General features: G+C 38.4%; 1 protein-coding gene across 2 annotated transcripts in view; it reads left to right on the forward strand.

The window, feature by feature from the left end:
* UNC13C (unc-13 homolog C) overlaps positions 1 to 16,962 on the forward strand; it is a 578,086-nt gene that overhangs the window by 201,768 nt on the left and 359,356 nt on the right. For both annotated transcript variants that reach the window (XM_053595673.1, XM_053595672.1), the window contains one exon: positions 9,813 to 10,032. In XM_053595673.1, the coding sequence (XP_053451648.1) occupies positions 9,813 to 10,032 (220 nt within the window). The remainder of the gene's footprint in view (positions 1 to 9,812; positions 10,033 to 16,962) is intronic.

A 16,962-nucleotide genomic window follows, 5' to 3' on the forward strand; every position in this document is an offset into this window, starting at 1 on the left:
TATGATCATAGTCACAGAAGGAAAACCCTTCTGCTTGAGATGCCAAGGTTCCAGCAATAACTGGGAGCATGGGAACTCCAGATGCCAAACAACCTTCCTTAGGGCCTGAGCTTCACTATCATACCCAATCACCCTCTGCTTCTCACACTGTGTGCACCTTCTCATCTTTAGAAATACTTTCTAGCCTAACATAGGTCACCTGTTATTCTCTCCCTGGAAAAAAATCCTACTTATTTGTTTTTTTTTTTTACATAATTTAGGTTTTGCTTCTTTCATGAGGCTTTCCCCAAACACCCTTCTCCCCTGCCAGTTGAATTATTAGTTTTATCCTCTGAGCTTTTATAGCATTGAATCAGGATCTCCATGGTAGTATGATGAAGAGTGAAGTCCACTAGGTCTGAATCCCATCTGTGGGATTAGCTTGTTACCACATGTGTCTGGCAAGTTATGTAACTTCTCTGAGCCCGAGTTCCTCCACCTATAAGGTGAAAAAATAATAAAACTAGAAGGATGAAAGAAGTAGACATTTACTTAACATTCAGGACAGCCTAGAGCATGGGAAACAATGTATATGAACTTATGGTCTTATTATTTTTGTTGTTATCATTAACTTGCTCATTTTACATGAACCTTTTCTTTTAAAGTTTGATGTCCTTGAGGGACATTCTATCTTGTTTGTTGTTCTTTTTTAACAGTTTTCAGCACCACTGCTTAGTGGGCTGGTCAGCACTTGGCAGAGGCTCTGTAAACTCTTGTTGGATGAGAGAAATTGGCTCGGTAGATGATACCAGTAGGCCGCAAATATCTAGGTCAGAGGTTCTTAAATTTGGCTCATTCAAACACCTGAGGGAGCTTTAAAATGTGGGCCACTGGGGTCTCATGCCCAGCAGTTCTGATTTAATTGCTTTCAGGTGTGGTCTGGTAGCTGCGGTGTGTGTGCGTGTGTGTGTGTATATATATATATATATTTTTTTTTTTTTTTTTTTTAAATAATGTTGTCCCAGTGTCCAATGTTGTGCTATGGCCACTCTGTCCTACACCCTCAGCTGAATATTTCCTCAGGACAATTTATCTGTGTCCCCTTATGGAAACTAACTTATCCTACCTCCCTCAACTTCAGCATCTTTGCTGTTCTTACAGAATAAAAGTTCTACCAACATATTACATTATTCACTTTAACTTTCTATATACTTGACATTTAAAAACCATTATTTATATTTCTCATTCTCTTTCTTTTTTCTGTCATTGTCATCTTCCACCCAAAAGTCAACCTTCCTTAGGTTTTTCTATTAGCAATCTTCCCCTACCCCAACACACATCAGTAAAACAATACATGTCCATATTAGTATCTGAAGGCTACAGCAAGTTAATATATTTTCTGTTATGCACAATATTAAAGATAAATGTGACTGCATTCCCAGTGTCTTATTCTTATTTACTGGACTTATGTTGGAATGTCATATTTTGAACATGGTTTAGATACAAGAGAAGTAGACATCCTTTGGTATATGAGGGAGCTCCACATTGCTTACTGAATCTTGAACCATCTTTTAGGGAAATAACCAAAGTTCAAATATTTTATTGACAAACTTCTTCACTATTCCTTTATTATGCTTTAAAATATGGCATTTGATTTAAACTGTGAATACTCATTCCTATAAAAAGTTAGCAGGAAAGCCACAGAAATTAAATAAAAGTGTAATGCTGTTGTATTTTCTGAGGTGCTGGACAGGGAACACCTCCTTCCTTTATGGTTAAATTAGCTATTTGGTGTGTTTTTTAGCAACTTAAAAAGATCACTTTACTCCTTTAGCTTCAAAGGCCTCAGTAAAAGACTTTCCTATGTTGGTGCTGGATGGATGAACAGAGCCCCCTCTCAAATTCATAAAGCCCATTTCCCTGGGGCTCATGTCTCAAAAAATAAATGAAGTATGACTTCTGTACAACAGGCATATTAAATGTCACTGTTGACAAGCTGTCACAGTCAGTCATTACATGGGCAACTAACATAAATGCTGAAGCAAATAATTTCCAGCCCTTGGTGCTGAAAGTCTTTCTAGGCAGCCTCGATGTGAAAGCATGAAATATCTGCCTCTGCAAGAAGGAAAATGGCTTGGTGATGTGGAAAATAACAAATGGTAGCGCTTCAATTTTAATTAAAGAGATGTACAGTGAAATATTCAGTCATCTCTTTCGAGGAAGGAAGGGGCTCTAACACCCGATGCAAGAAGACAGTGGGTTGTCCAGCACTGCCCCCACGAACACTGCTTTGGCAGGTTGTTCCAGATGCCCTATCACCACCAATGCCACCTCACCCACTGGGCGCTATTGAGACTGACTGGGAATCTCAGTCTAATAAGCCATTAAGAACTATGGTTTCTTAAATTTTCCCTATGGCTTAATAATTCAAGAAGGAATAACCCATCTAATACCCGTACTCCACACGAGGCTGCCTGGAAGTCTCCTTTCTGTCCTTGTGCTTGCTTTCTCAGAGTGACTGTTTCCTTGCTGTGGTCAATCAAAGCAGATACCTTTAATAATTCAACACATACTTGTTGACTGCTATGTGTCAGACATTGTTTCAGACTGGAAATAAAGCTGTGAAGAAACAACTCAGATAAAAATGAATATAGTGGGGAGGGGACTGAGCTATTTAGTGACGTACCCATTGTTGCTGCAAGTTACAATGGAAATTTTTCGTAGGCAGGAGTGTTTAAATCAAGAGTGTCAGATGAGGGTTGTGGGAAAGTCAGGTAGAGGGAATTAAGTCAAATCACCAACTCGAAAATGGATGTTAGAGCCCTGTTTGTTCTATCTGGGTAAATGGGCATCTTAAGAAGGGCTGGTCTAATGCCAGACTTCCAGAAAGTGTCAATTTTCAGTGAGAGGAAGTTTGTCTAGGAGAATGGAGGGGTCATTCTTCCAATAGCAGGATTCCGGCCCAAGAAAGAGCTACGTGAGGGGCTAATCAGGAGATCAGACCCCAGCCCTATGCCTGGCCTGACACCAGACAAATAACATGGAAGAAGAAAGCTGCTCAGAATCCCCGTCTAACATTCCGAGTCCAGTCAGGGCCGTAGGCTCACAGCACACTCAGGTACTCTGAATTCCTGCTCAGAAATAGTAACCCTTTGGGGCTATAAAAGAGAACTCCTCTCTTGTGGCCAAGAGGTAAATAAAACCTCAGTTTCCACTCCAGTGGTTAAAAATTAAACTTTCTGCATTAAAATGGCTGACTTTCCCCCCAGGGAGAAATTCACACCCATTTTTAGCTTCATATTTAATAAATTAGTGATCTCGAAACACCTTCATCATTTATATAAGCATGTTCATTTTCAGTTTGAATTTGAGAAAGAAAAAGACATTCGTAATACATGGAGACTCTCTCCTACTATGTTTTCAGACTGTGTGCCAGGTCACAACAGAGGGCATCCTCTGTCCTGGGCTCTCCTTGCACTAGTGAATCAGCCAGTGTCCCATTGTTCTACCCTCTTTATTTGGACTCACTCCACAAGTTACATAGGAGAATATTAATTAGTATCTGATATAAAACAATAGTAGTAAAAGCAACTTAACTTACATTCTTATAGGGATAGACATATAACTTTTAGTCTCTATAATTTCTACAATAAAAAAAAAAAAAACCTGAGTAATTTTAGCTTTTATAGTCAGTGTCACCTGCTGATTATTCTCCTGTGTAAATCAGCCCCCAAACTATGTCTGGTTTTATACTCGGGAACTTCTAGCATTGCTCTATCGTTAGGTTTATAACAAATTTTAAAGGTTACATCGTACCTAACGTTTGCTCTGCAAATATTTCTGATGCTTTTGTCTAGAAACAATAAGATATATACTTATACAGTAAATATATATATTTTTTCTACAAAGCATACGAATCCTTCAACACGAGAAACATACTTTTTCTTGAAATTATCAAAATGTAATAATTTGGAGTGTAGAAAAGGGATCGTTTACATAACCCCAGGAAAACCCACAGGATGAGGAGGAAAATAGAGCTTCATTAATTTCGTTATTTGTTAGCACAGTAAGGGAGAAAAGAAAGAATATGGCAAATGGAGGCAGACAAGCTTTGTTCCTGTTACAATTCTTAACAGTTGGTAGATTAGAATATTTATGGTCCAAAAAAACGCTAGTCATTGTTCTTGGCAGGATGCCCAATTGCTTTATTTCTCGGACTTGTTATACTTTCCTTAGGTAGTTATGAATAGAAAAGGCAGTTCATTTTCGTTCAGTGTTCCAGTTGTTCCAAAAGTGATATGTTAGTGTAACTCGCTTTAAATTTAATTTTTAGAGTGAGGACTTGTAACAAAATATTTGTCTAGTCTAGGATATGAACATCCCCTCCTCCCCTTGTAGTCTATAGGTTATAGCTGGCTAGAGAGGCTTATCAGAGAGTAAAAACGTTTCTCACTCTTTCTACAACTCAAAACGAAGTCTGCACGCACTAGAAATTGCCTTCTTTGTTGGAATCACTTAAGCAATGTAACAATGATATTTTACTAGTTGCAAAAGTCTCACATCCTGCTTATATATAGAAAAAAATATTAGAAGGCATATATTGAATTATGCCTAACAGAAACATTAAATTGAATATATAAATTATTATTACAATGAGTATGTACCTAATTATAATCTTAAATACACTTTTTAGAAAATAATATATATTTCTTTTAGAAGATTTGAAGAGTGCAGGAACAAGTCACTGATAGTGCCAAATCCCTCTGCTTTGATCCTAATCCCAGTAATTAGGTTTCTGTTTGTTCTTAAGAATATTCCCTCCGTGTGTCAGGTTTGAAATGGTTTACTCAGGCCATAGACCTTGTCTTGATAACGTTCTCGTTCCATCTTTTCTCTTCAGTTATTACCCATAGGTAAATATCTATCTGCCTGCTCTGATACACATTTTTCTAAAGAGGTATTTTCTTTCCTTTTTTTTTTTTTTTTTTTTTGCTGGGGCTGGGTTTGAACCTGTCACCTCCAGCATATGGGACCCGTGCCTTACTCCTTTGAGCCATAGGCGCCGCCCCCTTTTTTTTTTTTTTTATTAAATCATAGCTGTGTACATTAATGCAATCGTGGGGTGCAATGTGCTGGTTTTATATGCAATTTGAAATATTTTCATCAAACTGGTTAACATAACCTTCACGTACTAATTATTGTGCTAAGACATTTGTATTCTGCATTTAGTAAGTTTCACATGTATCCTTGTAAGATGCACCGCAGGTGTGGTCCCACCAATTACCCGCGCTCCACCCATCCTCCCCACTCCCCTCCCCTCTCTCCCCTTTCCGCATATTCTTGGGCTATAAGTGGGTTATAGCTTTCATATGAATGCTATAACTTGGTTTCATAGTAGGGCTGAATACATTGGATACTTTTTCTTCCATTCTTGAGATACTGTGCTAAGAAGAATATGTTCCAGCTCTATCCATGTAAACATGAAAGAGGTAAAATCATTCCTAATGGTAAACTACCGGCTTCCAAGTGCCGTGATCTATGGCAAATTTTAGGGTTTCCCCTTGTTTTCTTCTGCCATATTTTACTCAGTGCTTCTTGCTCTTTTTGCCTTGTTCCACAAAAATCCCACATTCTCTCCCCTGCTCACAATCCTGTTTGATCTGGTATGATTTTGCTGCTGAGAAAAGACCTTCTTCACCCAAGAAGGTCTTCTTGGCAGGATGCCCAATTGCTTTATTTCTCGGACTTGTTATACTTTCCTCAGGTAGTTATGAATAGAAAAGGCAGTTCATTTTCATTAGCTTTTATAGTCAGTGTCACCTGCTGATTATTGTCCTGTGTAAATCAGCCCCCAAACTATGTCTGGTTTTTGTTTTTTTTTTAAAGCATTCTTTTTTTTTTTTTTTTGTAGAGACAGAGTCTCACTTTATGGCCCTCGGTAGAGTGCCGTGGCCTCACACAGCTCACAGCAACCTCCAACTGCTGGGCTTAAGCGATTCTCTTGCCTCAGCCTCCCGAGTAGCTGGGACAACAGGCGCCCGCCATAACGCCCAGCTATTTTTTGGTTGCAGTTCAGCCGGGGCTGGGTTTGAACCCGCCACCCTCGATATATGGGGCCGGCGCCCTACTCACTGAGCCACAGGCGCCACCCCTATGTCTGTTTTTATACTCGGGAACTTCTTCTAGCATTGCTCTATCGTCAGGTTTGTAAAAAATTTCAAAGGTTACATTGTACCTAACGTTCGCTCTGCAAATATTTCTGATGCTTTTGTCTAGAAACAATAAGATATACAGTAAATATATATATTTTTTTCTACAAAGCATACGAATGCTTCAACACAAGAAACGTATTTTTTCTTGAAATTATCAAAATGTAATAATTTGGAGTGTACATTCCCTGAGATACGAGAATCTTCTCCTATGAGAAGCAGCTTTATGTGCTTTCCGCAGCTATTGATTTCCCATGTTTCTGAAAGGACCATCACCCTAGCATATGCTTTGGTGGAGTAAGGAATGTTTTCACATGTCATTTATTTTAGAATCATTTTCAGCTTTGATAAACACGTGCCCATATCCCAGAAATCCAGAATAAAAAGATTCCTATCATTATTTCCCTAGGACTAGGTATATAGAGCCTCTAATAAGTTATGTGATGTTTTTTTCCTCAGCTTAATAGCTCTTAAATATTAGAATTTAAATTAAGTCCTTGTTGAATTGATTTTCAATATTCTGTCTAGTAAATTTTCCATGTTACTTGTTTTTTGAGATGAGCTTCACTCTCCCTTTGCATGAAATGGATTATGGCTCTTTAACCGAATCAAACTAAACCAAACTAAACGTTACAGTGAAACCTTCTGAGCTGTCCGTTCAGAACATTGATTTATTTTCCTCCAGCATGTTTAATTTTTTAGCAAGTGTTGATAAAATTTATTACTCCTACTATAACCTAAGGACTCAGAGCACTGACTATATATCACTTGAATTCAATAAAAAGAAAGTAAACGCAGGGAATTAGATAAAATATATTCATCATTTACTTAATCTTGCAGTATGTGAATAAGTTCACGTTCAAAAACAACCCCTTGCCCAACTCTACTGCCTAAATTTACATACAGTATATTTCTTACTTTTCTTGTGTTCATTAGCATTCTCTGTTCTGTTCTCATTTCATATTCCATTTAATTATAATAATAGTTAATATTTCTCTCATTAAGACGAACAACCAATTGCTGGATTCAACTGAAAGTAGATATAACTGAATTCCTTCCTTAGTTTTCAGCTAGACCATACATGCCCACATACACATAAACCCCAGGCCCCTCATCTGGGCTAGAACAGGAGACTATCTGTGGATGGCTAATGAAAAATCTGTTAGGCCAAAGATCATTCAATTCACTCTAATGATACTGGAGTTACTCACAATGATGGCGTTAAAGGGGAGGCAAAGATGAATAATACATGCTCCTAATTTACAAAGAACTCTCAACACTTCCTTGTAAGACATCTTCATTATGAATTGAAGCCAAGAAATGTACGTGCACGTGGCTCAGGCTGTCTTTATACAAAAAATAATGTATCCAGTTTTGAATCTGCATAAACTCTTATACTACATACTAGGGTCTCCCACTTGAGCGATGTCCATGTATGACCACCCTGCTTCTCTGAAGACTGGCTTAAGTATATAAGTATATAAACTCCTTTCAATTGATAAGACCTTAATTAGGTAAATGGAGCTAGCTGTTCAAAGTTAGAAAAATGTTTTTTTCTTTTAAAAAACATTTCAGATTAATATGAGGGTGCACACAACTAGGTACATTGTCTGCATCTGTTTAGGTAATACCTGAGTTGTAGTTGAGCCCTTCACCCATGAGGTGTGCCATAGATCCCTACATTGTATTAAGTGGGAGCATATCAAAGCCCCCCCCCGCCTCTTCCCTGCCCTCCCCTTTTTGAATTTAATTGTGGGCCTGTAGATGTTAATTTACTAGTTTCAAATTAGTATTGAGTAACTGGGGTGCTTGCTTTCGCATTCTTGAGGTACTTTACTAAGGAGAATGTTCTTCAACTCCATCCAGGTAAACCCAAAAGATGTAAAATTTAAAAAAAGTTTTAGCAAAACTTGACTCCCTGATAGGGAACCTCCTTAATACCATTATCAAATATATTCTGGGAAAACACACAGTGGAGGGGATATACTAATAAAGGGAGATGCTGTTATCATCCTGTGGAGTTGAAAAATAATGGAAATTTGGTCATTTCAACACTGTGGGAAGATATTCTAAAATGATATTTAAGAATAATTAATACAAAATATAAACGGTTCCCTTCTACTATTACTTAACAGCATGGTTCCTGCAGGATTCAGGTAAATATCCATTCATTATAAATCAGGCAGTTTTGTGAAATTGTCTGTAAACATAACCTAGGAGAATGCTGGTCTTTCTCTCAGAAAGTCACCTGCAGAGTAAAAAAAATACAGAAGCATAGAGGGGAACTCGTCCAATCCACTCTCTTATCTATCAGCCTAGGTTTGGGTGTTTTGTTTTGTTTTTAACTCTACCACAGATGTCAGTACTTAGAATTTATTTACTATTTTGAATTCTAAAGACTATTTTTGTTACCATTATATAATTTGATCTTCAAAACAATTACCAAAACAGAGGAGGAAAGTAAGTTTTATTTTTATTTTTATTTTTGGAGAAAGAGTCTCAAGCTGTCGCCCTAGGTAGAGTGCCATGGTGTCACAGTTCACAGCAACCTCAAATTCTTGGGCTTAAGCGATTCCCTTGCCTCAGCCTCCCAAGTAGCTGGGACTACAGGCGCCCCCCAGAATGCCCTGCTATTTTTTTTTTTGGTTGTAGTTGTCTTTGTTTGGCAGGCCTGGGCTAGATTCAAACCCACCAGTGCTGATGTATGTGGCTGGCGCCCTAGCTGCTGAGCTACAGGCACCGAGCCAAGGAAAGAGAGTTTAGAGACTTTTCATCCCTATATAAATTATAAGACTCAGAAGTGCCAGGACGTTTACTTGTTTTTCATAAATGTAACATTTAAATATATATGTAATATTACAGGAACAATGCCAATATTTACATGTGCCAGGAACAATGGCCAGTACTGTTTAGGTATAAGGAGAGAAAGATGGAAGATAGTTCTGCCTAAAGAAATCTATTTTTCATATCATGTACCAGACCTATGCTGGGGAACACAGGTCTCCTGGCTACTATTTAGATTTTTCCACCTCACTAGTAGCCATCATTGGAAAGTCCTTCCATGTGGTATTATAAATTATCTGCTTTTGCAATACCGAGCACCATGAGAAAGCCTCCCATTAAACCTTTATCTACTACTACGCTTTCTTATTAATGAGTTAATGAAATCCTTCCTAGGTGATAGGTACTGAAAGCAGTTCTCTGCAGAATAAATTATAGAAGAAGAATTCCTTGTAGCTGGGAAGTGGTGAAGTATCAGGGAGGGTCAAGGTAGAATGCAAAAGATGGGTGGAGTTGATATTCTCGTAGGAATATGGGAACATAGCCACTATGAAGTAATTAGAACTGTATGCTGCTATGAAGCGGCTGCAGGGTGGTGGAGCCCAGTCCCATCTAAAAGATTAGGGAATTCCTTGTGTTCTAGCAACTGAATTAGGCCTGAAAGCAATTCGAGAAGAATGAGTCAGCAGAGTTATTATGCTTATTGTCATTTAAATCAACGATCCAGGTAGTCTCTGAAAATAGCATATTTGGGAAAAGTAAAAAAAAAATGGTTTGTTTCATGTCAAAATTCTCCAGATCCACTGATTAGGCTTGCATTGGGAACTTCTCTCATCTTCACAGAAAATGCATGTCTTCAAGAAGACCTTGCAGGCGTTGATCTACCCCATGTCATCCACCACACCACACAATTTTGAGGTCTGGACAGCCACCACGCCCACCTACTGCTACGAGTGTGAAGGCCTTCTCTGGGGCATTGCTCGGCAAGGAGTGAAGTGTCTGGAGTGTGGGGTGAAGTGCCACGAAAAGTGTCAGGACCTCCTAAACGCCGACTGTTTGCAGCGTGAGTACTTGATGGGGCTGAAAGTGTGGCGTGCAGAGCCTGCTTTATTCCCTATATATTTTTAGATTCGAGCTCTTCAGCTCTTGCTGGTTTTCAACAACTCCTTCCTACCCACTGCCCCCCCCCATTTCCTCAAAGATATGCAAGTGCCTATCAACTCCTAATTGAAGATGCATTCCCACAGTGTTGAACCAGGGCTGCTAGAACCCTCAGCGTGAGCACCTGCAGTGAAATTACACTCTCATCCAGTATTCAGCACCAACATTTCAAAGGGACTTCCAATCTCTTTTCTTACTTATATGTCATAATAGCCCTAGGTGGTAATCGGGAGTGTGTCAAGTCATGGTCCCCAAACAGGGGCCAAGACACACCCCTCCTATGACAGCATCTGGAATTCTTTTTCAAGCTTATTTAGTGACATGGTTTATTTCCTTCCAGGGCCCCTGCCCAGGCCTTAGAAATGAGGGATCTTGGGTTTGAACGCTGAAGAAAAATGTAACTTACCAGATATGTCACCTTGAACAAATTGTTCTTTAAACTTCCTGGCGCTTCATTTTCCTTCCCTGAATGAACACAGATGACAGAATTTACTTCTCAGGGTTATTAGACAGGCCAAACGGCGAAAAGGAAAATAAAAGAAAAGTGGAATGAAATAGTCTCTGCCAAGAGGCTGCCAGCAGATGCTCAATGAATATTAATGGCCTGTCCATTCTTTCACACTTTGGAATGGGTACATGCCACTTTGATTTTTATCAAGTTATCTTAAGTTTTACCAGTTTCCAAAAAATCCTTTATCTGATTACTGTAGGTCCAGGAATTCTAAGCCATTATTCACTAAAATAATAAAATTGAGTTTCACTGACATACTTATTTGGCACTGTCATGAAGAAAAAATTGCCAAAAAAATTCTATTGAAACATGTACCAGGACAGACAATTAAATTCATGAACTCATCCTACTAAAAGTACCTCTTACCTCATTGCTGAACACCACTGTAGGTACTCGCCTTAGGAAGCCAAGCACTGATACCTCCACCTAATCTACCCTTCAAAGCAAGTTTGAAACAGACATCAGAGCTGTTATCAGACGCAGTCTGGCAATTAAGTTCATGGAAAAAGTGCTATATACCTCATTGCTGAGTATCACTATAGTCACCTTCGAAGGACTCTGTTTGGCCATCTGGTGACTCAGTGATATTCAGCAATAGGATATGTAGCAATTTTTCTAGGATGAGTTCATGAACTTAATTGTCAGAGCATGTATATTAATTCGTTAGTATTGCCTTTTTCTGCATCTAACTATCGTCCTCCCTGCTTATTTTTTCTATGAATGCAGCAAAGGTAAGGTGTAAGATTGCCTGAATTGAGGGTGGGGTGTAGAGGAGTATGTCAAAAGAAAGGTTCAATCAGAAATGCTGTCCCAGGTGGCTTATTGTTACAGTCTAATTGTGTATTCTCTTTACACAAATTAGATCAGACTGAGGCTGTGTTAAGAATAATAAATTGTATTTATTTTATTTATTGTATTTAATTGCATTTCCTTGAAATAAAGGGTATATTTAGGAAGGATTGCTTAAAAGGGAGGGAGATCGACTCGACATTATTCATCTAATTTACTTGCAAAGTCTCATAATCTAAATAAAATTCGATCTCCTCGTTTAATAATGAATGGTAAACAGGTACCTTAAGAAGTAAGCAACCACACACACCAAGGCTAGTGGGTTCAAACCCAGCCCGGGCCAGCTAAACAACGACAACTGCAACAAAAAATAGCCAGGCATTGTGGCGGGTGCCTATAGTCCCAGCTTCTTGGGAGGCTGAGGCAAGAGAATCACTTGAGCCCGAGAGTTTGAGCTCGCTGTGAGTTGTGACGCCACGGCATTCTACCCAGGGCAACATAGTGAGATTCTGTCTCAAAAAAAAAAAAAAAAAGAAAGAAAGAAAGAAAAGAAATAAGCAGACTAGGGCAGTGACATTTGAAAAAAAAAAAAAATTCAACTAAAAACAAATTATTTGAATTCTTTAGAGCAAAAGGTGATGTAGTTCACAGCTAAGAAATGATTTCATTCTTCCTTTGGTCTTTCAAAGAAGACAGAGGCCACCCATTCAGTAAACATTAGAAAAGCTTTTATAATATATTCTTGCCTCTTAAAACAGCATGTACTATGGGTTAAATTCATTATGTAATCCAAAATTTTTATTGAATTTATTCATATGGGTTAAATTAATTATGTAATCCAAAATTTTTATTGAGTTTATTCATTAAAATGCACATATAAATTGGAAGAATCTAAAATGTTCTATGCCCCAGGGAGGGATATTTTCCTTGACAGTCCTTCTTTACTTTTTCCCTATAATCAACACTCTCACTTTGATCAGAAGTTCTCCAAGTGTATCTTTAACTTCACATTTTTCCACAATAACAATAACATTTAAAATTCTCCTTACAGAATCAGTGACGTTCCCTTAAGAAATTTCTTATTTTAAACAAATTTGTAACGGTGATATCATGTGTCAGATACTGTCATGTATGACAACACTGAAAAAAATGGGAAGAATAAAAAAATTAAAAGATCAGAGTTGAAAGATTAAGTTAATTCAACTCCCTGTAAATATAAGAAGGTTCTATGATTTTCTCTCTGTCTCTCTCTCTTTCTTTTTTTAATGGTTATTCAATCTCTGCTTGAACACCTCTACAGAAAATTTAACACCTTGGTAGTTTAACTCATTATTAGAAAATTTTAGTTTATAAATTAAAATTTAAGCCAAAGTCTGTCTCCTCAAAACTTCTGTCTAGAAGATATCCTTAAGATATCTTTTAAAGATATCTTAAAAGATATCCTTTTAAGCATATCTTACCTCTGGAGAAAATATTTAATAAATTAACTTTGATTATATATGACAGTTTTTCAAACACTTGTAAGTAATCATCTAGTCTTTAGGTTTCTCGAATCCTTGTTATTTTGCTAATTCTTTTATGAATCATCACAGTCTATGAGTATGCACATAGAGGCAAAAAAAAAAAAAAAAGAATAGAAATTCTCTATCTGTGATCTGACTAATGACTCACGCGAAAAAGTGAATATGCAAAGTTACTTCAAATTGATTTGAGTGTGGCATTTTATTCCTGTGAAGTCTTGGGTTGGTGACTAGTACACTTCAGTCAAGTGGAATTAGCCTGGGTGATGGTAAAATCTCCCTCACTGCTACAGTGCCTCCTTAAAGGTTCAGAGATGCTTGAAAATGTCCAGGAAGCTCTCCAAAGGGCCTCATCTAAATTCCTTGCTAGCTGATTTTACTTGAAGGTAGTTGCTTGATTTTATGGCCTTCCTGGCCCAAGGCTGACAGCTGTAGGTGATAGGTGGGAACAGAGAGGACCAAGGGGAAACAGAAAGAGCAATCCTTGGAAGAGAAAACTGATTTATCCTTTTCCTTTAGTGCCAAGTCAGTGGCAGTAGCCAGAGGCACCCTGCTTTTTTATTTTTTTAATTAACTAATGTGTGTCTTGCCACTTAAAGGGACATCATCGCTTTTCTTTCTTTCTTTCTTTCTTTCTTTCTTTCTTTCTTTCTTTCTTTCTTTCTCTTTCTTTCTTTCTTTCTTTCTTTCTTTCTTTCTTTCTTTTTGAAAAATCATTTGGTAGAATAACAATTGAATTAGAAAAAATGGAAGAGAGGGTCGTGAACCTGAATAATATTGACATAACCTTCAAGGAACTTGCCATAGCACCTCAATGACAGTTTCAAACTAGGAAAAACCAAACCAAAAGTGTGTTAGGTGGGGTGAAGGTTGTGCGCTGGGGGAGATACAATGTGAACAAAAGATTCTAAGTAAAATATTTTCCTTGATTATCTTTTTCTATGTACAAAAGAGACAGGTGTAGGCTCGGCGTCTATAGCTCAGTGGCTGGGGCACTGGCCACGTGCGCCGGAGCTGTTGGGTTCAAATCCAGCTCAGGCCTGCCAAACAACAATGACAACTACAACCAAAAAATAAAAATATCCAGGTGTTGTGGCACGCGCCTGTAGTCCCAGCTGCTTGGGAGGCTGAGGCAAGAGAATTGCTTGAGCCCAGGAGGTTGAGATTGCTGTGAGCTGTGATGCCACAGCACTCTACAGAGGGCGTAATACTCTGTCTCAAAAAAACAAAAACTAAAAAAAGAGAAACAGGTACAGATATTAAAAAACATACACAAATAATCATAGTATCTTTCTTAAACATCCCCAAAGAAAGAATTCTAGAGTTCTACTGAATAACCATTCTGCCTAATTTTAATTTCTAACTAAAACTTTCAAGTACCTGCATAAGGCCAGAAAGTATTTTTAAAAAACATTTAGTAAAACAGCATCTTGCAAGATGTGTTCTTTGGTTCCAAGTGTTTCCCACTGAAATTATGTTAAGCTTATGTGTCCTAAGATAAGCAATTGCAAATTCATAGCACTAATGACATCTGGCTCACATACTCTTGTTTGCAAATTAGATATCGATTCCCTTTTCTTTGTTGCCCTGTTACCACATTTGCAATTATTATATTTTTAAGACAGATACTTGTATACATTGAGCATTTACTGTGGTTGAAAGCCTTATTCTGGGCTTTCAGAGCTAGAAAGAAAGTAAGTTATGTTTTTTCTGGACTCAACCTTATTTTCTATAACATCCAATAGATGAACAGATGTGAGCACATATCTTGGAAACTTTTCACATTCTTTTTCAACAGCAATTATACAAAATATGTTTAAGTAGTGAGTACCCAGAAAGCTAGAAGTAGGATTCTGTTTATCCATTGCTGCCGGGGAGAAACCACGTTCTTTATTTCTGTAGAATTTAGCACACATTTAAGAACAGGAGCTGCTTAATAAATGTTGGTTAAACAATAGACAAAAAGATAAGAACTACAATCAGAAAGAGCCCTTAACTGTTTAAATATCATCTTACCATGTAAGCATACACTCATAGAGGAGCTTCCATGGTGGATTGGGGTCTCAAGATGCTGCTTTTACTGAGTCCAGAAGATTTAGAGTCTTATCAAAAAGAATCAAGCAGGGTGGCGCCTGTGGCTCAGTCGGTAAGGCGCCGGCCCCATATACCGAGGGTGGCAGGTTCAAACCCAGCCCCGGCTGAACTGCAACCAAAAAATAGCCGGGTGTTGTGGCGGGCGCCTGTAGTCCCAGCTACTCGGGAGGCTGAGGCAGGAGAATCGCTTAAGCCCAGGAGTTGGAGGTTGCTGTGAGCTGTGTGATGCCATGGCACTCTACCGAGGACCATAAAGTGAGACTCCATCTCTACAAAAAAAAAAAAAGAATCAAGCAACTAGCATAGGCAGGGTTAGAACCTACATCTCTGAACTCTTAGCCTAAGTTGAAATAAGCAAAGTCAGTCCTAGGTACAGAATGGAAAGTTGATGAATTTTATTTTCAGTGCTTCTTCAGTTCCTCACATGCTACCCTGACTTGTGGACCTTCCATGCTGCTTCAACCCAGATTCTCAGACCTCCTATTGTGATGACGTCTCAAGATCTACGACCATCTAAGTAGCCAGCCCACTGTTATACCCCCAGTACTTCCACCCTCTATCTCAATGTATTATTATACTGCCTTGGCAATGATACTAAAAGGGAAATGATCTGACACGTTAAGTAAGAAGGAATCAAGGGTTAAATTACTTTCATGCCATAGTCAGTTCCTTAACCCAAAGGAATAGACTAATAATGAAGCGTTTCCAGGTTTTGGGTTCAGCTGCAGAAGAAGGACCAAGAAGATGAGAGTGCCTTATTCAGGGGTGTCCAACCTCTGGCCAATGGACAATGTGCAGATTACTTGAGGACTGGTCTGCTTCTCTTGGATATTGTAGAAAGTATGTATAGAAAGTATGTATTGCAGTAAGTATGTATATGTGCTTCTGCTGGTCAGCTTTCACATTTGTTTTCACAAATAAATGTTTGTGTATTTAATGTGTAGCACAAGACAACTCTTTATTTTTCCAATGTGTGGCAGAAAGAAAAATGGTTGGACTCGCCTGCCTTACATAATACCACAGAGGTAGTCTATGTAATATATGCAAGGAAGATCAAGGCATATTTTTTTTATAGTTTTGAGCTTCTTAAAAAAAGATCTGAATTCCAATCCGGATGCTACTAGAATTTTTAAAACCTCTCTGGGCATCCTTCTTCTTATATGTGAAATGAGTGAATAATACTTATCAATGACCTCCAGCTGAAGACTTTGGAACATAGCTGGAGTTTAAATACTTTGTTACCCATCGCTGGGAGAAAGAAGACACACCAGGGCATCCCAGAAAGACAGTCTTAGACAACAGAGATTAACTCTGGATAAGATGTTGTCTGGAAGGGATAGTCATCTTATGATTTTGAATCTTTAAAAATCTATCCAGACTAGACTGAAGCCACAGCTTTTAAGTAGTCCCCTATTGCCCATGGCTTTGCTTCCCATGGCTTCTGTTATCTATGGTCAACTGCAGTCCAAAAACATTAAATAGAAAATTCCAGAAATGGACAATTTGTAAGTTTTAAGTCACACGCCATTCTTAGTAGCACAGTAAAATCTCATGATGTTTGGCTCCATCCCATTAGTCACTTAGTAGCCATCTTAGTTATCAGATCAAGAAATAACCATATACAGTATACAGAAAATTTGATACTGTGTGTGGTTTCGGGGATCCACTGAGCGTCTTGAATGTACGCTCTGAGGCTACAAGGATAGTGCTGGACTTCCTAAAGAAACAGTGGTCAGGGCAGCGCCTGTGGCTCAAAGGAGTAGGGTGCTGGCCCCATATACCGGAGGTAGTGAGTTCAAACCTGGCCTCGGCCAAAAATGGCAAAAAACCCCCCAAAAAACAGAAAGAAAGAAACAGGGGTCACTCATGTTAGTGAGAAGAGAGAATATTCAGTATTCTATGGTTTGCGCAGTGCTTT

Source organism: Nycticebus coucang, chromosome 6, assembly GCF_027406575.1.
Source record: "Nycticebus coucang isolate mNycCou1 chromosome 6, mNycCou1.pri, whole genome shotgun sequence".
Lineage (NCBI taxonomy): Eukaryota > Metazoa > Chordata > Mammalia > Primates > Lorisidae > Nycticebus > Nycticebus coucang.